The 18,300-nt window shown below is 46.9% G+C and overlaps 1 protein-coding gene across 1 annotated transcript; it reads right to left on the bottom strand.

Annotated features, from left to right (window-relative positions):
- Positions 1-1,771: 1,771 nt before the first annotated feature.
- PIDD1 (p53-induced death domain protein 1) lies at positions 1,772-16,284 on the bottom strand. The gene is made up of 15 exons (XM_066187779.1): positions 16,011-16,284; positions 13,875-14,288; positions 12,988-13,191; positions 12,076-12,130; positions 11,675-11,876; positions 10,909-11,037; positions 10,422-10,601; positions 9,702-9,849; positions 8,608-8,743; positions 8,226-8,376; positions 6,781-6,904; positions 6,218-6,336; positions 5,690-5,797; positions 4,523-4,728; positions 1,772-3,792 (listed from the first exon to the last, which is right to left on the bottom strand). The coding sequence occupies exons 1-15, from the start codon at positions 16,282-16,284 to the stop codon at positions 3,555-3,557; spliced, it is 2,688 nt and encodes an 895-aa protein (XP_066043876.1). The 3' UTR covers positions 1,772-3,554.
- Between the last annotated feature and the right edge of the window lie 2,016 nt (positions 16,285-18,300).

The raw sequence follows: 18,300 nt of genomic DNA, 5'->3' as shown, positions 1-18,300 counted from the left end.
CTTTCCCTTATCAGAGCAATCCCATGGATGTGCTGAGTTTTACAGTATTGCTGCCTACCTGCAGTGAACAGAGAAACTGAACACAGCCCCTCTGGGCTCACTCTCAATTTTGTATTTCAGTCAGGTCTTTTACTGGAAATTATACAGGATTTTACTGACAGGACTGTGTAAACAGTTTAACCCCCTGCAGAACATAATTGGGCTTTCCCTTGTATTTTTTAATGGAATTGATAAACTGAATTAAGCTTTCATTTCTCAACTTTTTTTATTAATATCTGTAAGAGATGGAAGCATCATACCTGGATCTGTCCCCTGGCAGCTAGAGGACTGTCATAGTTAGAAGAAACTTGAGAAACACTCAGGTCATTTTGCTGGAGATCTACAACTTTATGAAGTAGAAAAGGGTTTAATTATTAAAGAGCTATCAATCTTACAACCAAAAAAGAAGGAGAAAAAAATGTTCCTACTCCCAAACAATTTCTTGCTTTACTTTCAAAAATTTTTGTAAGTAGGCTTTTCCTGGAAAAAATTTATTTGGGATAACTTTGGACACATTGGGATCATGCACAGTAAAAAACATAAAATCTGCCAGATCATCTGTAGGACACTGTAAGTTCCATATTAAGCACCAGAAAAAGCCAGATAGCTAGAAAGGGAAAGACACTACTCCAGTAAGTGATGAATTCATGACAGAAGTCAGAAAGGAATGCCGTATTTTGATTCAAAAGATAAATGCCAGGTTGGTTATTTCTTTTGCTGTTTCAACCATCTACTGCAACTGTTATCAGTCATAGCAGCCATAGGCTTATGAAAGACTTACTGTGCCTCAAAGAGATTATTGATAAAGATAACACACCTCAAAATAATGTTTTCCATTGACTCTCATCCAGCTCAAATATTTGCTGCCAAGTCAGCTAAGGAAAGAGCAGTTGAACAGTTGCTCTGATTTCCCGCCCAGCACCTCGGTGTCCTCAGCTGGGTGCTTGCTTTGGTGTCACTTCAAGGAGAAAGCCAGATGCATACAAGGAGACCCAGCCCATCAGGCTATAACTCAGCAGGGAAAAACTGGAGATAACAATCCTTGTCTGGGGTACAATACTTCCCTTTCCTTAAGTTATCAGCCCAAATCCTGAGCTGTTCTAGTGATGAAACTGGCTAGGGTTTGGTATCTGCTGTCACCTGGCCTGGCTGCCACCCATTACAAGAGTAACCTGAACACCTGGCACTAACCTTCCTCTCTCTTGGCACCAAGTTCTTTTCTTGAAGAGCTGTAGCTCTGCTGATGCCTGGATGAGTCCTCCACAGATTCCAGCCTACCTATCCTTTATTCCAGCACTGCCCAACTCAGTTCTGACCTGATTATCACAAACGGAAAGCTAAGTGCAGCCAAGCTTCATCCTGTTGTAGCTGTAGATGCTACCTTGTGCTTCCTGTAGACTTCTCCAGCACCTTCACCGGAGGACAGGCTTACCCTACACACTGTGCCTTCTAGATTAGCACAGTTTCTCTCTAGACCTGCTCCACCTGAGCCTCAGCTCACTCCCTGAACGTTGTGTTTCCTGGCTTAGCCCCACTGCAGCAAAGCCACCCTCCAGGGACACCATTAACTCAGCTGCAGTCTGTCCTGTGCTTTGCAACCGGCAGTATCCAAGCTCTTCTCCCATTTCTGCACAGCACAGCCAAGCTCACCTGTGTCCTCCTGCCAGCAGGTTTAAAGGGACCAGTCTCCATCTAACTCAAGGCATTTATGGAATAGCAGACCATGCTGTGAAACAGTTAAGTGCTGATTTTATTCCCAGTGAGAGCAATATGCTCAAATGCATCTCTCCGAAATTGGAGGAAAGAACAAATACCTTGTTGGTATCCTTGAAAATTGCAAACAATAACATATGACACAGAATACAAGAGAAAATGTACATTCAAAAGAGCATTCTGGTGACTTGAACCCAACATGAGACTTGGGGCAGCACAACCTAAGCAACCAGATCTGTGGAAGTCTCAAGGTGACAGCTCAAATCTGCAAGTCCTTGTCCAGTGCTCTGGACTGGACAGTAAGCACTCTGTGGCCTGAGGTGTTAGGACAGCCTTAAATGAGAGAAAAAGCACAACAATTTTACACCTCTCTTTCAATAATACTGATGGTATGATGGTAGGTCTGAAGCAGCATCAGGGAAGGCACTGATGATTCTTCAGGAGGGGAAGAAAACAGCAGGATTTATCCAACCTGCAACTGCACTTGACTTTGGGTGGTACAACCTGGCATTTTAAAACAGACTTTTGTTTTTTCAGACTAAGGATGGCCCTTTAAGTAATGTTTAGAGAGTTATGCTGAATTCAAACCTATCTTGAAAGACTTGAATTTACTTAAATGACAGTAGTGTTTCAGAAAGCTTGCATGTAATTTTCCACTGTTATTAGTAGGTCATTAACTGAGGGCCACTATGAGATGGGGAACAGGAAGAGAAGGGTGCCTCAGTAATAAATCATTGAGCAGTTAAAAAGCAGTAAATGCTTCCAGCCTTATACAAGATATTCAGGCTGAAAAACTGGGAAGTTAGCGCAGCATGGTTCGTGTCAAACCCACAACAACGCCTTATTTCACAGCTGGTCAGACCAGTTTTTAAAATGCAAATTTAAGTCGCGCTTTTCACCAAACTTCAGGAGGGGTCACACCTTCACTACTACAGTCACATTTCACTGGGAGGATGTGAGGACTATCCCTTGGAAACTGCAAGTGAAATTTTAATTTCACTTAAATCAGAGTCTCTCCCACAACAGGTCATGGGTTTTTACTTTTGTTTTATAAAATAAAAGTGGAACTTTGTCAAAGATCAGCAGTATGTAGGTGTTGTCTGAAAAGGTTCTTGTAGGTGCAGCAGGCTATTTGCTTCATGATAGCTTTTGAAGCAAAACAAAAAAAAAAGAGCAATTTTTCTAGAAATCAGTTTCTTCTTTCTTCTCCACAAGTACTTAGGTTTTGTTTGGACTTAAGGGAACTGGAAGAGATTTGGAAAAAAATATAAAACATTTTCATGGGGAATACAGTTCACATGTTCATGTGAGCAGAACACATCATTAACAGAAATGGCTGAACAGTCCCCACCACATCACAGGCCTTCATAACATGACTGCACCTCCACTCTCCTATCAAGCACTGGAGCACAAACAGACCCAAAGGCTCACACCCAGTGTTTCCAGCAGTGCTTCCAGTTTCAGGAATAAGTTATTAATAAATACATGTAATGTGAGTATTAATTAATCAAACACTGCTTAAGCCACTACTCAGCTGACAGACAGACACTTCAGTCTCTAAATTTCTCCACATTTCTGAAAGCTAAAGCTCAAGGTCATGAAGTGAAAGTAGAAAAAAGGTTCCTAAATGCACTCCAAACTTCCTGGGACTGGCAGAAGTAGCATGTGAGTACAGACCCGAGAGAATCAATGCCCAGCTCTTCAGGAAGACACTGACTCTTGAAGAGAGAGCAGCCCCCAGGCACCATCACTCTGGGTACACAGAAGGGTCCCGCACAAAGCCCACTTTTCTCTGCTAGGTGCTATGTCATAGCTATTGCAGAGTCCTCAGTGCTGCTCTCCTGCTCCAGGCCCACGCGGCGAATGGACTCGCTGTATTTCTGCCGCCCCAGCTCGATAATGGCGTCAATCTCATCAGCGATGTCCTGGCGGCCGCTCTCTTTCATGGCTGTAATCAGCCTGCTCACACAGTCAGGATCCTCGGAGTTCTGCTGAGCCCACGAGAAAAGCATGTCCAGGATCTGCTTGTTGAGGTCCTCTCTGAAGAAAGGAGGGAAGACAGAAGTAACCAACACGCTCTCCTGAGTAGCAAACCAAAGAGACCTTACCTAAATCCCAGGCATGGCCAGAGCCTTAAAGAAGCTATCCAGACACACAAAGCACTCAGTGGATCTGCCTCTTCCCCACCCAGCATACGGGAGTTGCAGTTCCTGCATGAACGTTTCTCTATAAAATATTTTCCTAATAGAAGTATCAAATCAAGGAATTCTGCTTTTGAATATAATTTCCTCACGGGAACACTAGTTTGATCATAACAAATCTAATTCTCTCTTACTTTGGCTTTGGCTTTTTGGTCAGGCTGCACATCCCATGATGTACCACAAGCACTTTTTGAATAACAATGATATTCACAATTAAAGCCATAGATCATTTCTTTTTGTAAGAGATGGAGGCTAGCCAGGAATCCAATCACAGAACAAAACAGGAATGCAACTCAGCTGAACTACAAAGCTCATCAGGTTTGTTATTTCCCAATCTTGTTTTTCAAACAAAAAAGCTTTATTTTATAATGGCAAGAGAAAATAATCAGTTTCCCATTATAAGAGGTATTATTTTCAGAAGAACCATTAGTCAACCCATCTTTAATCCGGTGAAACGATTACAGTGGAAGAACTTTCAACCAGCCGAGCATTGATTTGTACTATCACACTGCAGACAGATGGACAGACAGATATAATGCCCCGCTGTTGATTACTGTGTCCTATCTCACCTGTTATTGTATCCTATGCGCTCAATCTGCTGGTAGGTCAGGCCCAGGTTGAGGCCGATGCTCTGCCAGTCAGCTCCCACGCGCCTGGCAATGCTCAGCAGGTTTGCCTGTGTCAGGTACCCAGTCTCAGCGTTGCCCAGGTTCAGGGGAGGAAAGGAGAAGCCATTCAGGGCACCAGGGTTCTCATCCCAGCGGGGTTTCAGTTGCTGTGTCCAAAGAAGAGAGAGAAAAAACATTCTTTCTTCATCTGTTTTCGTAGACCATGGAGTCCGGCCACTCAGTCTCCACAGTGAAACCTCCTTCCTTCTGCTGGGGAGAAAGGAAGTTCTTGGGGCTGAAGGGTCAGGCTGTAATAAGCAAGGACAACTCACACTGGCAGAGACCAGCAATGCTCACTGCCTCAGGAAAACACCAAAGTGTAGTGCTCACAGTCATAACTCCCATCAGAAGTTTCCTTTCCCACATTTACAGAACAGTTTAAAATAAGCCACATCCCTGAAGCATATTTGCCTCAGCAGTAAGAGAGCACTTAGTCTAGGTTTGTAGTTGAGCTTGTGTGTGTCAGAAAGGGATGTGAGGTCATCACACGTGATCAGAAGGAAAGCATTCAGCCTACCAAGGTATTTATTGGTTTAGGCTTCTCAAATGTCACTTTAATTCTGTAAGCAAAAGTTGCATTTCTCACTGTAACATACAGCCTAGCCTTTAAAGCTCACACCAGAAGACCTGCACTCAATGTCTATGTTCAAATCCAGCATAACTACCTCATCCTATTCCATTCTTTTTTCCTGCTGCATGAGCTGTGTGATTAAGAAATTAATAAACAAAACAGACACTTCCCTTAATTACAGCGAGCTTCCTTGCATACTACATTATCATTTATTCAAAGGATCCACCCTCTCTGACTCTCTGACCACCCATTCAACAAGCCTGTGCTTGACAGGCAAGATGAGCAGGAGAGGTGGAGACCACTCCTAGCTCTTCATGTTCTCCTTTCAGAAGAGCTTACTCAAGGAGAATGTAAAATCTCCACCATGACATGACTGGGCAGCTATTTCTTGTGGTCATTCATTGCATGCCTTCTCATGGAGGAAAACAAAATCAGCTGAGCAGGAATTCCATGATCTTACCCCATCTAGATTAATTTTTCTGTAGGAGACAACTCACAGGCAGTTTGATGGGCAGAGTAGCAAGCCACAGCGAGTCTGGACCTTTTCTCCTCCTGCTGGCATCTTCAGGGATGCTGTCTGGAACTGCCCCTCGGTAGAAAGAGACCTTTCCAAAGAGAAAGCGGGCAGTGAGAAGCTCTGATTCAAGCACAGTGGCCCAGCCTATTGGCAGCATGTCTTTTCCATTTGGGAAAGAATGAATTCAGCATTCTCATCTATCCTCAGCCTACAAATATGGCCTCTCAATTATGTGTAACTGGGGGGAGCACTGAGGTTCTGCCATAAAGGCTGCACTTCCTGCCAGCACCCCAAAAATGGCAGGAATGTAAGTCAGACAGTTAAGTGATGAGTGATCCTTCAAAATTACACTTCTTGATTATTCAGGGTTTAGTCAGTGAAATGCAAAGCCAGAGAAAGAGGGCAGGAAAAGAATTGTGCTCAGCACTCAGAGATAAATAATAATGACAAGTATTCTAAAGGTAATGATGAAGGAGGAAACAAGAAGTCAGTGTAACTGGTTGTTCACCTGGCCTTTTACAGCTTGGCCTTTTCTGTCCACAGGGGAGGTCACATAGATTTCCTTCATGTTCTTCAAGTGGGAGTAAAAAATAAATGAGAGACGTCCATCCACACAGTCGGGACGATCTGTGCAGAGAAGCAGGAAGCATTCAACTTGTGGAGAAAAGTGTGCAGAAGCAGATCAGTCATAAAAATAAACCCACCTAGCTATTGCCCTCTGCAGGTTTACAAGAGCATGAGAAGAAATGAAAGTCTGCAAACAGCACTTTCATAAGGAAAAGCAGACAGAAAAGTTGTGTGACCAGAGAATGTGACAAGTTCAATGTCCAGGGACTGGCTGCTGTGAGCAGTGGGTGAGCTGGAGACAGAGAGGAATGCCCTGGAGGAGTACAACACACAGCAGAAACACGTCTAGGGCCAGAGCAGGACAAGAGGCAGGCAGGCAGGCAGGCAGGCAGGCAGGCAGGCAGGCAGATAGGTAGGTAGGTAGGTAGGTAGGTAGGTAGGTAGGTAGGTAGGTAGGTAGGTAGGTAGGTAGGTAGGAGCAGAACAAGCCCAGTACTGCCATACCCATGTCAATGCTGATGCCTCGCTCAAAAGCTGCAAAAAATTGCTCTCCCTCAAACATCTCCACCATGTCAGATGGCTCAGGTCCTCGGTAGCGGTCCTGCAGCTTCTTCAGCACTGGGTCAACCTGACAAGGACAACAGTGTTTGGTCTGAAGCACATCTGTCCCATGACCCATGTTTCTACACCCATGATGTTCCTTTCACCTTCAACAGGGAAGATTATTTTAAATGAAAAGGATGTAAACAAATGAACAAACACCCATTTAAAAAGCATTTTCAGCACTCTATCTTTTTAACAGGTCTTTTTAACTTCAAAGACAAAGAGGGAATTTACTTGCTACCATGTCCCACTCACTATTCAAATGCATTTTCTCTGCAAAAAGACACATGCCACAATAGCATACAGCTGAGGACACCAGAAAGCTCATTTTGACTTTGTAGTATGTGATCAGAGTGGCAGTCCAAGACACAGGTTAGATTCTTCTTTCTATTTGTAACAGTAAACCTCTCTCACTCCATGACCATTCACAGCAGGATTACAGACACATCCAAACAACAATCTCACTCTGAGTGTCATTGCTGCCTCATGTGGAGACAGTTTTAGCCCAGAACCCAATATAAAATATCCCTGCAGATGTTTGTGTCCACAGGTCTCTTCACTACAGGAGCACAGGTAAACAGAAGGAGCAACCAGAGCAGAGAATTATGTGGCCCAGTCAGTAGTGGCAGTCTGATAAAATAACCCTCATCTCACCAAGATGCACTGCCTGCCAAGGGACACGTTCTCCACAGCTGCACACTCATACTCACACTAGTCTGAAACAACACTGCTGGGGGTTGATACCCCCAGCAAGAGGCAGCAGAAGAGAATGCGTGAGCACTTCCCATCTCCTTCTTGACAAAGTCAGGCAGATGAGCTCACATTCATAGCATAAACTAACCTGACGTTGCACTGAAGCAGATTAAGGTCTGCTCACATGTTCAGGACTGCTTATATGTTCTTTTCCAGTGCTTGAACTGAGAACAGCAAGAAACATAAGGAAAAGTACCATTTCTAACTACTCCAGCTGAAAACAAAGCAGTGCTGCTGCCTACACCACTAGCCCGTGTCAGACAAGTTACATGTAAACTTTGACTTAAATTTAAGCTAACATGTTTTGCCTCATGTTTGCTGGATGATAATAGCATATACATAGCCAGTAACTGTGGTTCAGATGATTTTAGCAGCCCAGTCCTCAGGGTTTGCAGGGGAGGGAATCAATGCATGGCATTTACCACTGCACAGAATGAGGTTTTTTTCTTCCCCCAGCTTCTTGTGAGTTATTATCACACCACCAACAGCGTGGTGACAGCATGCCCCAACTAAATTAGTGCACTGCTGCCTTTACATCCTACAAAGGGAAGTCTGGGAAGCTCAGGAGCAAGGCAGTGCAACCCAGATCAGACCTTGTGCTTGGGGACACACTGTAGCAGGACTTGCTCAGGATCTCTCTTCCTCTGCAGCGCGATGAAGTTCACCTGGTACAGACGCAGCCGCTCATAGACCTTCTTGGCAATGCCTCCAATGTAGGTCTTGGTGGTGTACCACAGCCAGTACCTGGAGACAAGAAATTAAAAAAAAAAGATGGACCCTGCCCAGACAAAGGTGCCAGTGTCACACCCCCACAATTGGGAAGAATGACAGGTAGAGACAAAGTGCTATGCTGGGCCTGACTTGCAAAAGGAAAAGGGAACAGATAAAGTTAGTGTCATGGCCTCTGGTCAGCGTGTGGGAAAAGCAAGGCAGAGGAACATCCCATCTTTTCCTCAGGACTAATCCTGCACTTACCAGGAGAAGTGAGTGACTTCAAATACTGCATAAAGATGGGTGAATTCCAGCACCACCTCACCGGTAATGTCATTCCAGGTTTGACCCTCCAGGTCACCATGGAGAATATGCAGCCTTGACCGATCCAAATTTAGCCCTAAAGACATCAATGATCAAGAGATGTTATATACAGCAGAATTCTTGGGTGATTTACTTTTTAAAGGGTTCATGGCCTTCTCTTCAGCATCCAGGACTGAACTTTGGTCAAGGAAGAGCAGCAATAAAAGGACCAGGCTATCCCATTGCTTTTGGGATATTCTGGAAAAATTATACAAAGTTAAAATGATAGTGTGCTCACTCCCACCAACAGATCCATTAGACAATTCTCATCACTAAAATCTAGGGTTATTAATTAAGTTCTATCTCCTTCTAATGTACACTTCACAGACTTTTCAATCCTAATGCACTTCAGGCATACAAATACCAGGCAGTGTTATAATGAAGGCCATGTATTTCTTCACAAGAAAACCAGGAGAGGTCAGAGAAAACAGGAGTAAGGAGACTCAGGGTACTCAGCAAACAGAGGAATCCCTGGCATGACTGAGGCTGTTTTTAGCAGTTTTCAGAGTGGGATGTAGCTTAGCATACAATCATACATTTTTAAATGCAGTGGCTCAGCACCTGATTCATATGCAAAGAAAAGAGAAGGCAGACCCCTGGAGGCAGCATGTTCATTTCCCGCTTCAAGCTATTCTCAATCAGGAATTGAAGCCCTTTTACAATTCATCTCCTCAATGGGCAGGAGTGCCTCCTCCAATCCACCATAGTAAAACCAGTAGTGTAAATGCACACGTGGTTTGGCAGAGAAATCCTTCTGCCAAGACCATTCTCCCGGCTTGTCTGCTATGTGAACCCCAGCTCTGATCTGACAGACCGGAATCACCTTCAGCTCCCACCACTCTGCAGCACCACACAGACAGTGGACACACCTTGCTGTTCCTGCAGGAACACCAGCAAGCTTTATTAACAACAGGAGAGGCAAACAAAATTCTCTCTTGCCATTTGTGGTTTTCCAAATTTGGCGTTTCCCTTCATTATTTTGGGAATAAGCTGACCTGTGACCCCAGGTGGAAGAGGCAGCTGAATTCTCACTGGCTTGAGAAAATCCACTGTGGAGTCCTGGGAGAGGCAGAGCAGGGGACTGGCTCTGCACCCTGCATTGGCTGTAATTTCCTGTATCTCTTCTGCAGACACTGGCAGCACCTGGATGTGGCAGACAGCACAGTGAGAAGAGCAGTCAGGCACCAAATTCCCACACTGCTCACTCAGTTCCTCCACCACCTAGCAGACAAATGCTGCTCTTGCTGCAGGGCCCATTGAGAATAAAAGCACAGTGAACTTTGGCTGAAGTCTGGCAACCTGTCAGGCTGGGATGGACTTAAAGTATTACAAGAGCATCCAGCAGCTCTACAGAACAATTAATTTTAGTGGGGTGATTTTAGAATTAGATCCACATTAGATTCCCCACCACCCCCAATTCTCACTGAGCTGTTTTGCTAGGGTCAGTTTTTCAAGGGAAAAAGAGGCAAAATCTTCTTGTGTTCCCTTCATAGCAGCTACCTGCTGATCTGCTGGAGATCCACTTTCCACACAGGGCAGCATGGAGCACAGCCCATGTTGCAGGCAGGGAAGTTAACAGAAGGTGATCTGAGATGGGTCAGCCCATGAAGCAACCACGTCTAGACATTAATTGCCCTTGGGCAGACATCTCTGGTCGGTTCTGTACTGAACATGAGAAAACAGCTGTACCAGAGCTCACCAGAAAACATGCATACCTGCAGCTTGACGCTACGAGGCTCTTTGGTGACTCCAGGAGGAAAGATCACTTTGATGTTTGGATCCACACTGGAAAAGAGCAATGTCCCCTCTGCTGGCACTTTGCATTCATTTTGGACAAGTCGAGACACAACAAGGAACCAAGAGAAGTGAAGGACACAACAGTGGGCCACACACTTCTGTAACAGAGGACAAAGAAGAAAACATATAGGCATATAACTTAATATAATAAAGACAGCAAAATGAGTACCAGCCAAGCAGAAGAAAGACCTAGACCAGGGATGAAGCATGGCAGGCTGCAACTCATCAACTTCAGGAGACACACCTCCATAAGGGAGGAAACCTGGAGCTGAAACCCACTACATTTTATAGCAGCTGGTCAAAACACAGCTCATGAGATGTTTCAAATAGGTTCACTCTTGGCTGGGCACAGCCAAAGAGGGGAACAGGAACAAAGTGTGTCACTGGTAATTTCAATCTCCTCACCTTTGATTTTCTCTTCCGCCGCACTCTCGTTTCCAGATCACTCCAGCTCTGCCCACTGAAGGTCCGAACTACCACCTCATGCTGGTGAGGGGTTTGAGGTGAGATATATGGCATCCAGATCTGCACCTCCTGGCAAAAAAGAACTCCTGTGAGACACCAATTGAAAGGATAAAACCAAGCCCAGCTCTGCTCTGTGGCTTCCTATGCAGAAAAGAAGAGGGAGGGCAGAGCATGGCCTGTGTGCAAGGAGTCAAAGAACCTGCTCTGCTCTGCAGTCTCTGGGGAGGTGACAGGAGATGTCAGGTCTGCTATGGACTGTGATGGCAGGAAAAGTTCAGCAGCTTCTGTGCAGAAAGAGCAAAGTGACATTTGCAGTGAGCTGCTGTCAGCCATGATGGGGCTGGTGGGTGGTGTGACTACTCCCCAGCTTGAATACAAACCACACAATCAGACTTTTAGAGAAGGATGCAAACCATTCTCCTTTCAGGCTAAGGCCAGACACTGGACTTATCCTCTGGTAAAGCAGGGGGGTTGTGAGTGAGAAAGGTTATAGCTCAGCTCAATCAGGAGCAATGGGGAAGGCAAAGGTGCCAGGCCAGCACAGCATCAGAGAAGCTGGCTGTGTCCTTTCTGATTCTCTGCAGCTACTTAAAAGCAGCAGGGATGGGGGTAAATGTCTCACAGGTCCAAAAAGACACTCTCAGAAGACTCTCCTGAGCTACTGCAAAGGCAGATTCATCAGGAGGTGACCTGGGTGTATCCTCACCTGCTGGAATTGGACCCCATGAGGCTGCAGCTCCAGGACTCTACTCAGCAGGACATCATGGTGTCTCAGCTTTACCCACTGAGGATCTGGCGTGAGGGATCGGAAGTAGATCCGCAGAGGACCAGAGGCAGCCCCCGGCGGAAAGTAGAAATGGATGCCACAGGCCAGGACCACTCTGCAGCCTTCAGAGGTGACAGTAAAACTTCCAGAAGAAATGCATGAATTTATGACATTGTGCAGTGACTTCAGCCCTCCAAAAATCAACAGAAGAATCTTGTACTTGAGTTTGGCTGGCCTACTGAGGCTACAGGCTCCCATACATTCCTCCAATACCCACCATGCACCTTGTCTGGGACCTTTTTACACCACAGTAATATAAGCTCTTAAGAAGAGAGGCTTACCTGCCCTCTCCTGATGCAAGGAAGTGTCTTTTTAGCCTTCTGGTACTAGATTTATCTGTGGCAATAAGAAGATTTGTGTAGGAGAAAGAGATAGAGGTTACTTAAACCAAGGTAGACAAGAAATGCTGAACAGTTTTGGCTTAATCCTAATCGGACAGAAGCTGCTAATGGAATCCTGGTCACACTGCAGTGGGCTCCAGAACACACCGCAGCAAGAGGATGGCATGAGGCCTCAGGGTCCCAAGATGTACTGAAAATGGTGGCTCTCCCCCAGGGAAAATCAAAAGCAGAGGGAATTAGAAAATATTTCAGTTTACCCCTGCAGCTTCCAGGGCCATGTTTGATTGCCTGGGCCTATCCCCAGGAATCAGTGCTTGTTCTTGTGAACATGAGCACCATTGGGAAACCCTGCTTAGATTCCCGCTCATTTCATCACCTTCCTCCTGGACAAAGAGCCGCTCCTCTGCAGCCGGTGAACCTCAGGAAAGCAGGAGGTAACTGCACAGCAGAATGACCCCTTGCTGCTCTCTGAGGTTCTCGCATGAGCCACCACAGCCTTAGGGCCATGCAGCAAGTCCAGGAACTGGTGCTTACTTCTGCTCAAAAGGCTGGACCCCTTTAGGGACCTCTCCTGATCTGTTTCCTGGGAGTCCCATTTTCACTTCCACTCTAAAACCCTACCATGAAAGGCCAATTCCAGGGACCACTGAGCCCTTCAGACTTGGGACAGACCTCATAAAAACATAACTAGTGCTGTCTGCATCCTTACAACTTAATAATTATTCCAGAGAAATAAATGCTGATCCGATTCCCCCCTGCTTGTCTTCTCTAATCCAAACCCATCTACGCCATGCTGAGCTGAGTGAGGGAACAGCTGGGCAGAACACACAGCAGCAGAAGCCTTGCAATTACCAGCCTGCAGGGATGGTTCAGTTTCTCCCAAGGGATTGCCTCGGACATGCACGAATGGCAAGGCCTGGATCTCAGCAGGGATGACACAGAGGCAGTTGTTCTGCAGATCAAGTCTGGACAAGTTGGGCAGGCTGGCAAGCGAGGCAGGGACTGTCACCAGGAGATTGCTGTGGAGATGCAGCCGACGCAGAGACTTCAAATTGGCTGCAGGTTGGAACAAGAAGTGACCCCCCACCCGTGCTGTTAATTGCATTGCACGGCAGCTCTCACCCTCCCTCCCTCCTCAGCCAATGTAAACACACACATCATGAGGGAGAAGCACAAAAGCTTAACATCCCTTTAGCTCACTAAATAAAGGAGTGCAAGGAATTAGCTGAGAGGCAATGCAGCCACCTCTGTCCTCTGCTTTTCAGGCAGAGGCTGAAATGTAAGCCATTTCTGTAACAGCATCGAAAACAACCTCAGTCGCAAAGTAATACAGGACCCAGGAAGCTGGACAGCAGAAGTCAGAGCGCGGTTCTGCGGACTGGTCCACAGTGAACAGTGTGATTTCAAGCCCAGATTTGCATCCATCAAACCTCGGCTCTTCTGTTACTAGTCCCAGGTGCTACCCAAAACCAGCCAGGCCAGATCCTCAGTCATTGTAAATTGTATTGAAATCTCAGCAGTGTTGCTGATCCACAGAAACAGAAAGTGTGGTCCAGAGAGTTGTTAAAGCTCAAATGCACTGACTGAACCAAGAATGATCCTTCTGGATACCCCTTCCATTTGGCTCCAGTATAACACAGTTTATGCTAACAGCTCTGGGGATAGAGACCAAGGGTCTCAGTGGTTGCACCAAAAACTTGGCAAGCCAACATCTTTCTCTTCCCCAATAAAATACATACCTAGGGAGTCTGGGATGCTCAATAAGCGATTTCCAGAGAGATCCAGCTCTGTGCAGTTGTGCAGATTCCCAACTTCTTCAGGGAGCAATTCCAAAGCATTTTCTGAGAGATCCAGATCCTGCAGCATTGACAGCTCCCCAATGCTCTGAGGTAACTCTTTCAGCTGATTTTTCATCGCGGAGAAGAAAGTCAGTTTGCTCAGACGGCCAAAGTCCTCAGGAAGTGTCACCAGACTGTTGTGGCTCACCAGGAGCACACAGAGGCTGGGGAGCTGGAGAATGCAGCCGGGCAAGATCGAGAGTCTGTTGAAGCTGAGATCCAAATGGGTGAGACACCTGAGGCTCCCCAGGTCTGGTGGCAAGCTTGTCAGGGAGCCATGCTGATAGGAACCAAACTCATCCCTAGCATGGCCACCTGGGTGGAGTGAAGTGGAAGAAGAGGTCAGTGCGCTACCAGGCGAGCTCACCAGCCTCATGTGAGACTCTGCACAGAGATCCACAAGACTGGGAGTTACTGATCACACTGAGCAGCACTAATCACAAAGTACACAGAGAAGGGAGTTTTCTGCTCCATGCCTCAGTTTCCTGGTCAGTGAAAGGGGTGTAACAGTGAAGAGCTGCTATGAAATCAGGAGATGCCCCAGTGAACCAGTACAGCTCTTCTAAACACATCTGGAGCCAAAGCTCAGAATGAGCCAGTCCACCCCACACATTTACCACACTTAGCAGGGTGGCCCATGTACCTCCAAGCCTCCTACTCTTCTTCCCCACTTCTTCGCACTACCAGTGGCCAACACAGAACACTTTATGGATCAATGAAACAGTCCTTGCCCTCAAGGCTCTATCGATGCTGTTGAGAAGCAAACAGCCCTGAGGACTGAAATCTGCCCTTGCGAGACTGAAGGGCACGCATGAGGAAAGAGCAGTGAAAATGTGGGGGGAAAAAGTAGGTAATTCAGTATTTTGTAGGGCAGACAGCACAGAGAGGGAAGAATGAAAGTTCCATACCCCAGCTTGTGACACTCAAATTGGAGAAGGTCTCTACCCCTGGAAAATAACTTGAGCAAACAAAAGGAAACTTCCAAACTTTTCCTCTTGTTCATTGTTTCATACTTTTCCACTGTTTTCTATTTATAGCCATATACAGCAGAGGGCACCAAACTTTTTTTTTATGCTGCATAATGGTACAAAATGAGAACAACCAAACCAACAGGCACCTTGTACTTTGTACATAAGATCTTAGTGAACTACTTTATTGCACTTCAGGATGTTCAGGGTGTGTGTACATCTCACAAAACAAGACTGATACAAGGTACAGCTGTTATTACCACCTTACTAAAGAGGCAAAGGACAGACCAAATTATTCATATGAGAAATTTGTGACAGATATAGAAACAAACCTCAGACTTTCCAGTTTTCAGCTAGAACCCTGACTTCCGTCCTCAAGCTCCCCTTTTTTTCTCATTTATTTTTAAAATTCTGCCTCCCAAAGAGCAAATTATTCAGTCTGATATAGAAATTATACAAATTGTATTGAGATCCTCCCATAATAAATAGATGAGACAGTCAAAGAATGATCTAATATTTACAGCTCTAACTGTTATTACACTTTGCCAAATTACATGCACACTCTGTGTCCTACTTTAGATAAAATGTTGAACTGAATCAGCCTCTTCTGATCTGTCTTGGACTCTGCTAAACCTAAAGACACTGACAGTAAGCAAGGATTAAGCATTGAGTAATTCAGACAGAAACACAGTAAAGACATCCTATTATGCTCCCAAAAATTAAAGAGGGGCTGAACATTTACCAAACACCTTTCAACCCCCCTCTTGTTGTGTAACTGCAAAAAATGCTCTTCTTCTAGAGAATGGCTATAGAAAATACTGCAGCATCAACCCAACCAGACTCCAAAAAACCCAGTCCCCAGGCAGCTGTAGAAACAAAGGGTGGAAATAAGACACTAGAAGCTGTATCTTGTTGAAATCTGCATTCAGCTCTGAGCAAGGCTGAGCCAAAGCTGTGCTAAGGGGCACTGTAACAAAACACTTCCAAGGGTAGTTTGCCTTGCAGATGTGGAGAGAAGGATTAACAAAAAATCTGAGCCTAGGAAAGTTGGATGGGCCCAGGAATTTACCTTTAAGCACCAGGGATTTCAGGCGCTTCAGATGAGGAAGGCTGCCAAGTGTGGTGTCAAGGAGGCAATCGTTGCTGCTGAGCCGGAGGAACTCAACCTGGACCACCTCTCCTTGTTGCTCTTTGAACAGCTGGAGGAAGCGGCGGCAGCCGTCAGGATAAACGTCCAGGTTCAGTCTGTTGTCTGCAAGGCAGGGGCCAGCGAGGGCAGGAGCCCCCGATGTCCCCTCCCCACACTCATCCCTGAGCCCCAGCGGCTCTGCCATCTTCTGCATCTCATCCACAGGGTCCAGACATGCTCTGACTTGCCAGGCAGGCAGGCACTGGCAGCACCGCAAGGCAGCTGGGACAAGGAGAGGAGGAAAGATGGCTCTGAAAAAGAACACAGATGCACAATGAAGGCTCCTGCCCCAGCCCAGAGTGGCTGGAAACAGTTTATAATCACAGCAAGATGGTAGGAAAGACTACATGTATGTTACTGAAAGCTTTGGAGGTAGAGAGCACAGAAATGCAGTGTGACAGATGTCATGGAGGCTTCTCCTCTGAGGGAAAACCTCTGAATTTTTCCAGCCAACATCTCAGCATGGAATGGAGCAATTACACACAATCAGAATAAAGGCCAATATTAAGTTTAAAAGATATAAATGTAAATGCCTATGCCTAATGCAGATTTCAAGGTGCCTAAGTGGGAAACTTTACAAGTGGAGAAGAAAACTGGGGCGGGGAGACCTGAATCAGAAGCAGAGCCCAGAGGTGGCTCAGACTGTGACAGGCCCTTATTGAACCTGGTTGTGAAACCAAGTGTCAATGGGATAAAAGCAAGTGGACAAAGGGCAGCAGAGAAAACGTGTCAGGGACAGAGTTAGGAAAGGCATGTCATGGTGCAGGAGCAAAACCTCCTGAGCTTGGCAATTAAACTAGCTCACGATGTGAATATCAGGAGCTCTTTGTAAACCCTGCCATGGATCGAACTGGTAAATAGAAGTTTCTTTTGATTGATGCAGAATTAGAACAAACTTGGCTGGTGTCTGAGGCCAGCAGAAACAAGCTAATGCCCCAGCAACACCCTGAAGAGCAGTGCTTTTAAAGTTAGCCTGGGGGAGATGACAGCACTGATGTTCCCAAGGCACAGTCTGGAGGAGGCAGTCATCCCCTGAAAGAGCAGGAATGAATGCCTCACCCTGAAAGAACAGAAATGTAAGGACAAGAATAAGAGGAAGCAGAGCCCAGAGGCAGCTTGCAAACTGTGCTGGGTGCTTGTTGAATCTGGTTCGTGAAACTGAGTGCCAATGGGGTAAAAGTGAAACTACTGGTTTAGTATAAAGGTGAGCATTTCTTGCAAAGGCATTGTGCACAACATGTACACAGTCCCCTCACAGACACGTGTAAGAAAAAAGTCCATCTGCTACAGCTTTGTAAAACTGTCAGTGGTGAAGGAACCAGAGGGCGGCTCTGGAAGCCACAGAGACAGCCTCGGGGTCAACAGACTCGGACAGACGTGGTGCCACAGACACTCCGAAACATACACCTGCACATGGACACACACCTGCACGTGGACACACGCACGCCTCCACACGGACACACGTACAAACCCCCGCACATGGACACACACACTGCCCCGTGCATGGACAGACACACTGCCCTTCACATGGACAGACAACATTGCCCTTCACATGGACACACACAGCCCCGTGCATGGACACACACCCCCGCACATGGACAGACACACACCCCCGCGCATGGACAGACACACACCCCCGCACATGGACAGACACACACCCCCGCGCATGGACACACACACAGCCCCGCACACGGACACACGCAGCCCTGTGCCCCTGGCGCCGTCACCCCACGCCCACTGTCCCGGCCCCGGCAGCGGCAGCAGCCGCGCCCCGTGCCCGGCCGAGCACGGCCCCGCTGGTCTCACCCCTCCGCACCGGCGCCGGGCACTCGGCAGCCGGGGCTGGGCTGGCCAGGGCCTTGCCCGCCACTTCCTGAAAAGTTCTCGGGAGCGGCGCCGCGATCCGGGGCGGGACGGCTCGGGGGAGGTGCCGGAGGCCGCGGGACACGGCCGGATGCTGTGGGGAACAGTATCCAGCCGGCCTGCTGCCACAGCAAGGGCACGCAAGGAGATTTTTCCGACACGGCCACGGCCCCGGCCCCGCAGCCGGTCCCGGTGTGGCTCCCCTGGGCTCCAAGGGAGTGAGAGGCACGGGCAGCTCCGGGTGTTGTGCTCATTCCATACAATCCAGAGAGAGAAATGGAGCAGGGGCTGCGAGCCCAAGAGGGCC

Source organism: Chamaea fasciata, unplaced genomic scaffold (assembly GCF_029207755.1).
Source record: "Chamaea fasciata isolate MVZ Bird 193981 ecotype frontalis unplaced genomic scaffold, bChaFas1.0.hap1 SCAF_7, whole genome shotgun sequence".
In the NCBI taxonomy this organism is placed as follows: Eukaryota; Metazoa; Chordata; class Aves; order Passeriformes; family Sylviidae; genus Chamaea; species Chamaea fasciata.
Note: the sequence above shows the minus strand (reverse complement) of the source record. Positions and strands in the feature narration are given on the sequence as shown.

What these genes read in the sequence shown, in the direction of transcription:
- PIDD1 (XM_066187779.1), bottom strand. Translation starts at nt 16,284, where the DNA reads ATGCAGAAGATGGCAGAGCCGCTGGGGCTCAGGGATGAGTGTGGGGAG. An exon ending in ATGGGGTCCAATTCCAGCAG is followed by an intron (nt 11,038 to 11,674) that starts GTGAGGATACAC and finishes CTTTTTTGCCAG; the next exon opens with GAGGTGCAGATCTGGATGCC. An exon ending in CTCTGCCCATCAAACTGCCT is followed by an intron (nt 4,729 to 5,689) that starts GTGAGTTGTCTC and finishes CTTTGGACACAG; the next exon opens with CAACTGAAACCCCGCTGGGA.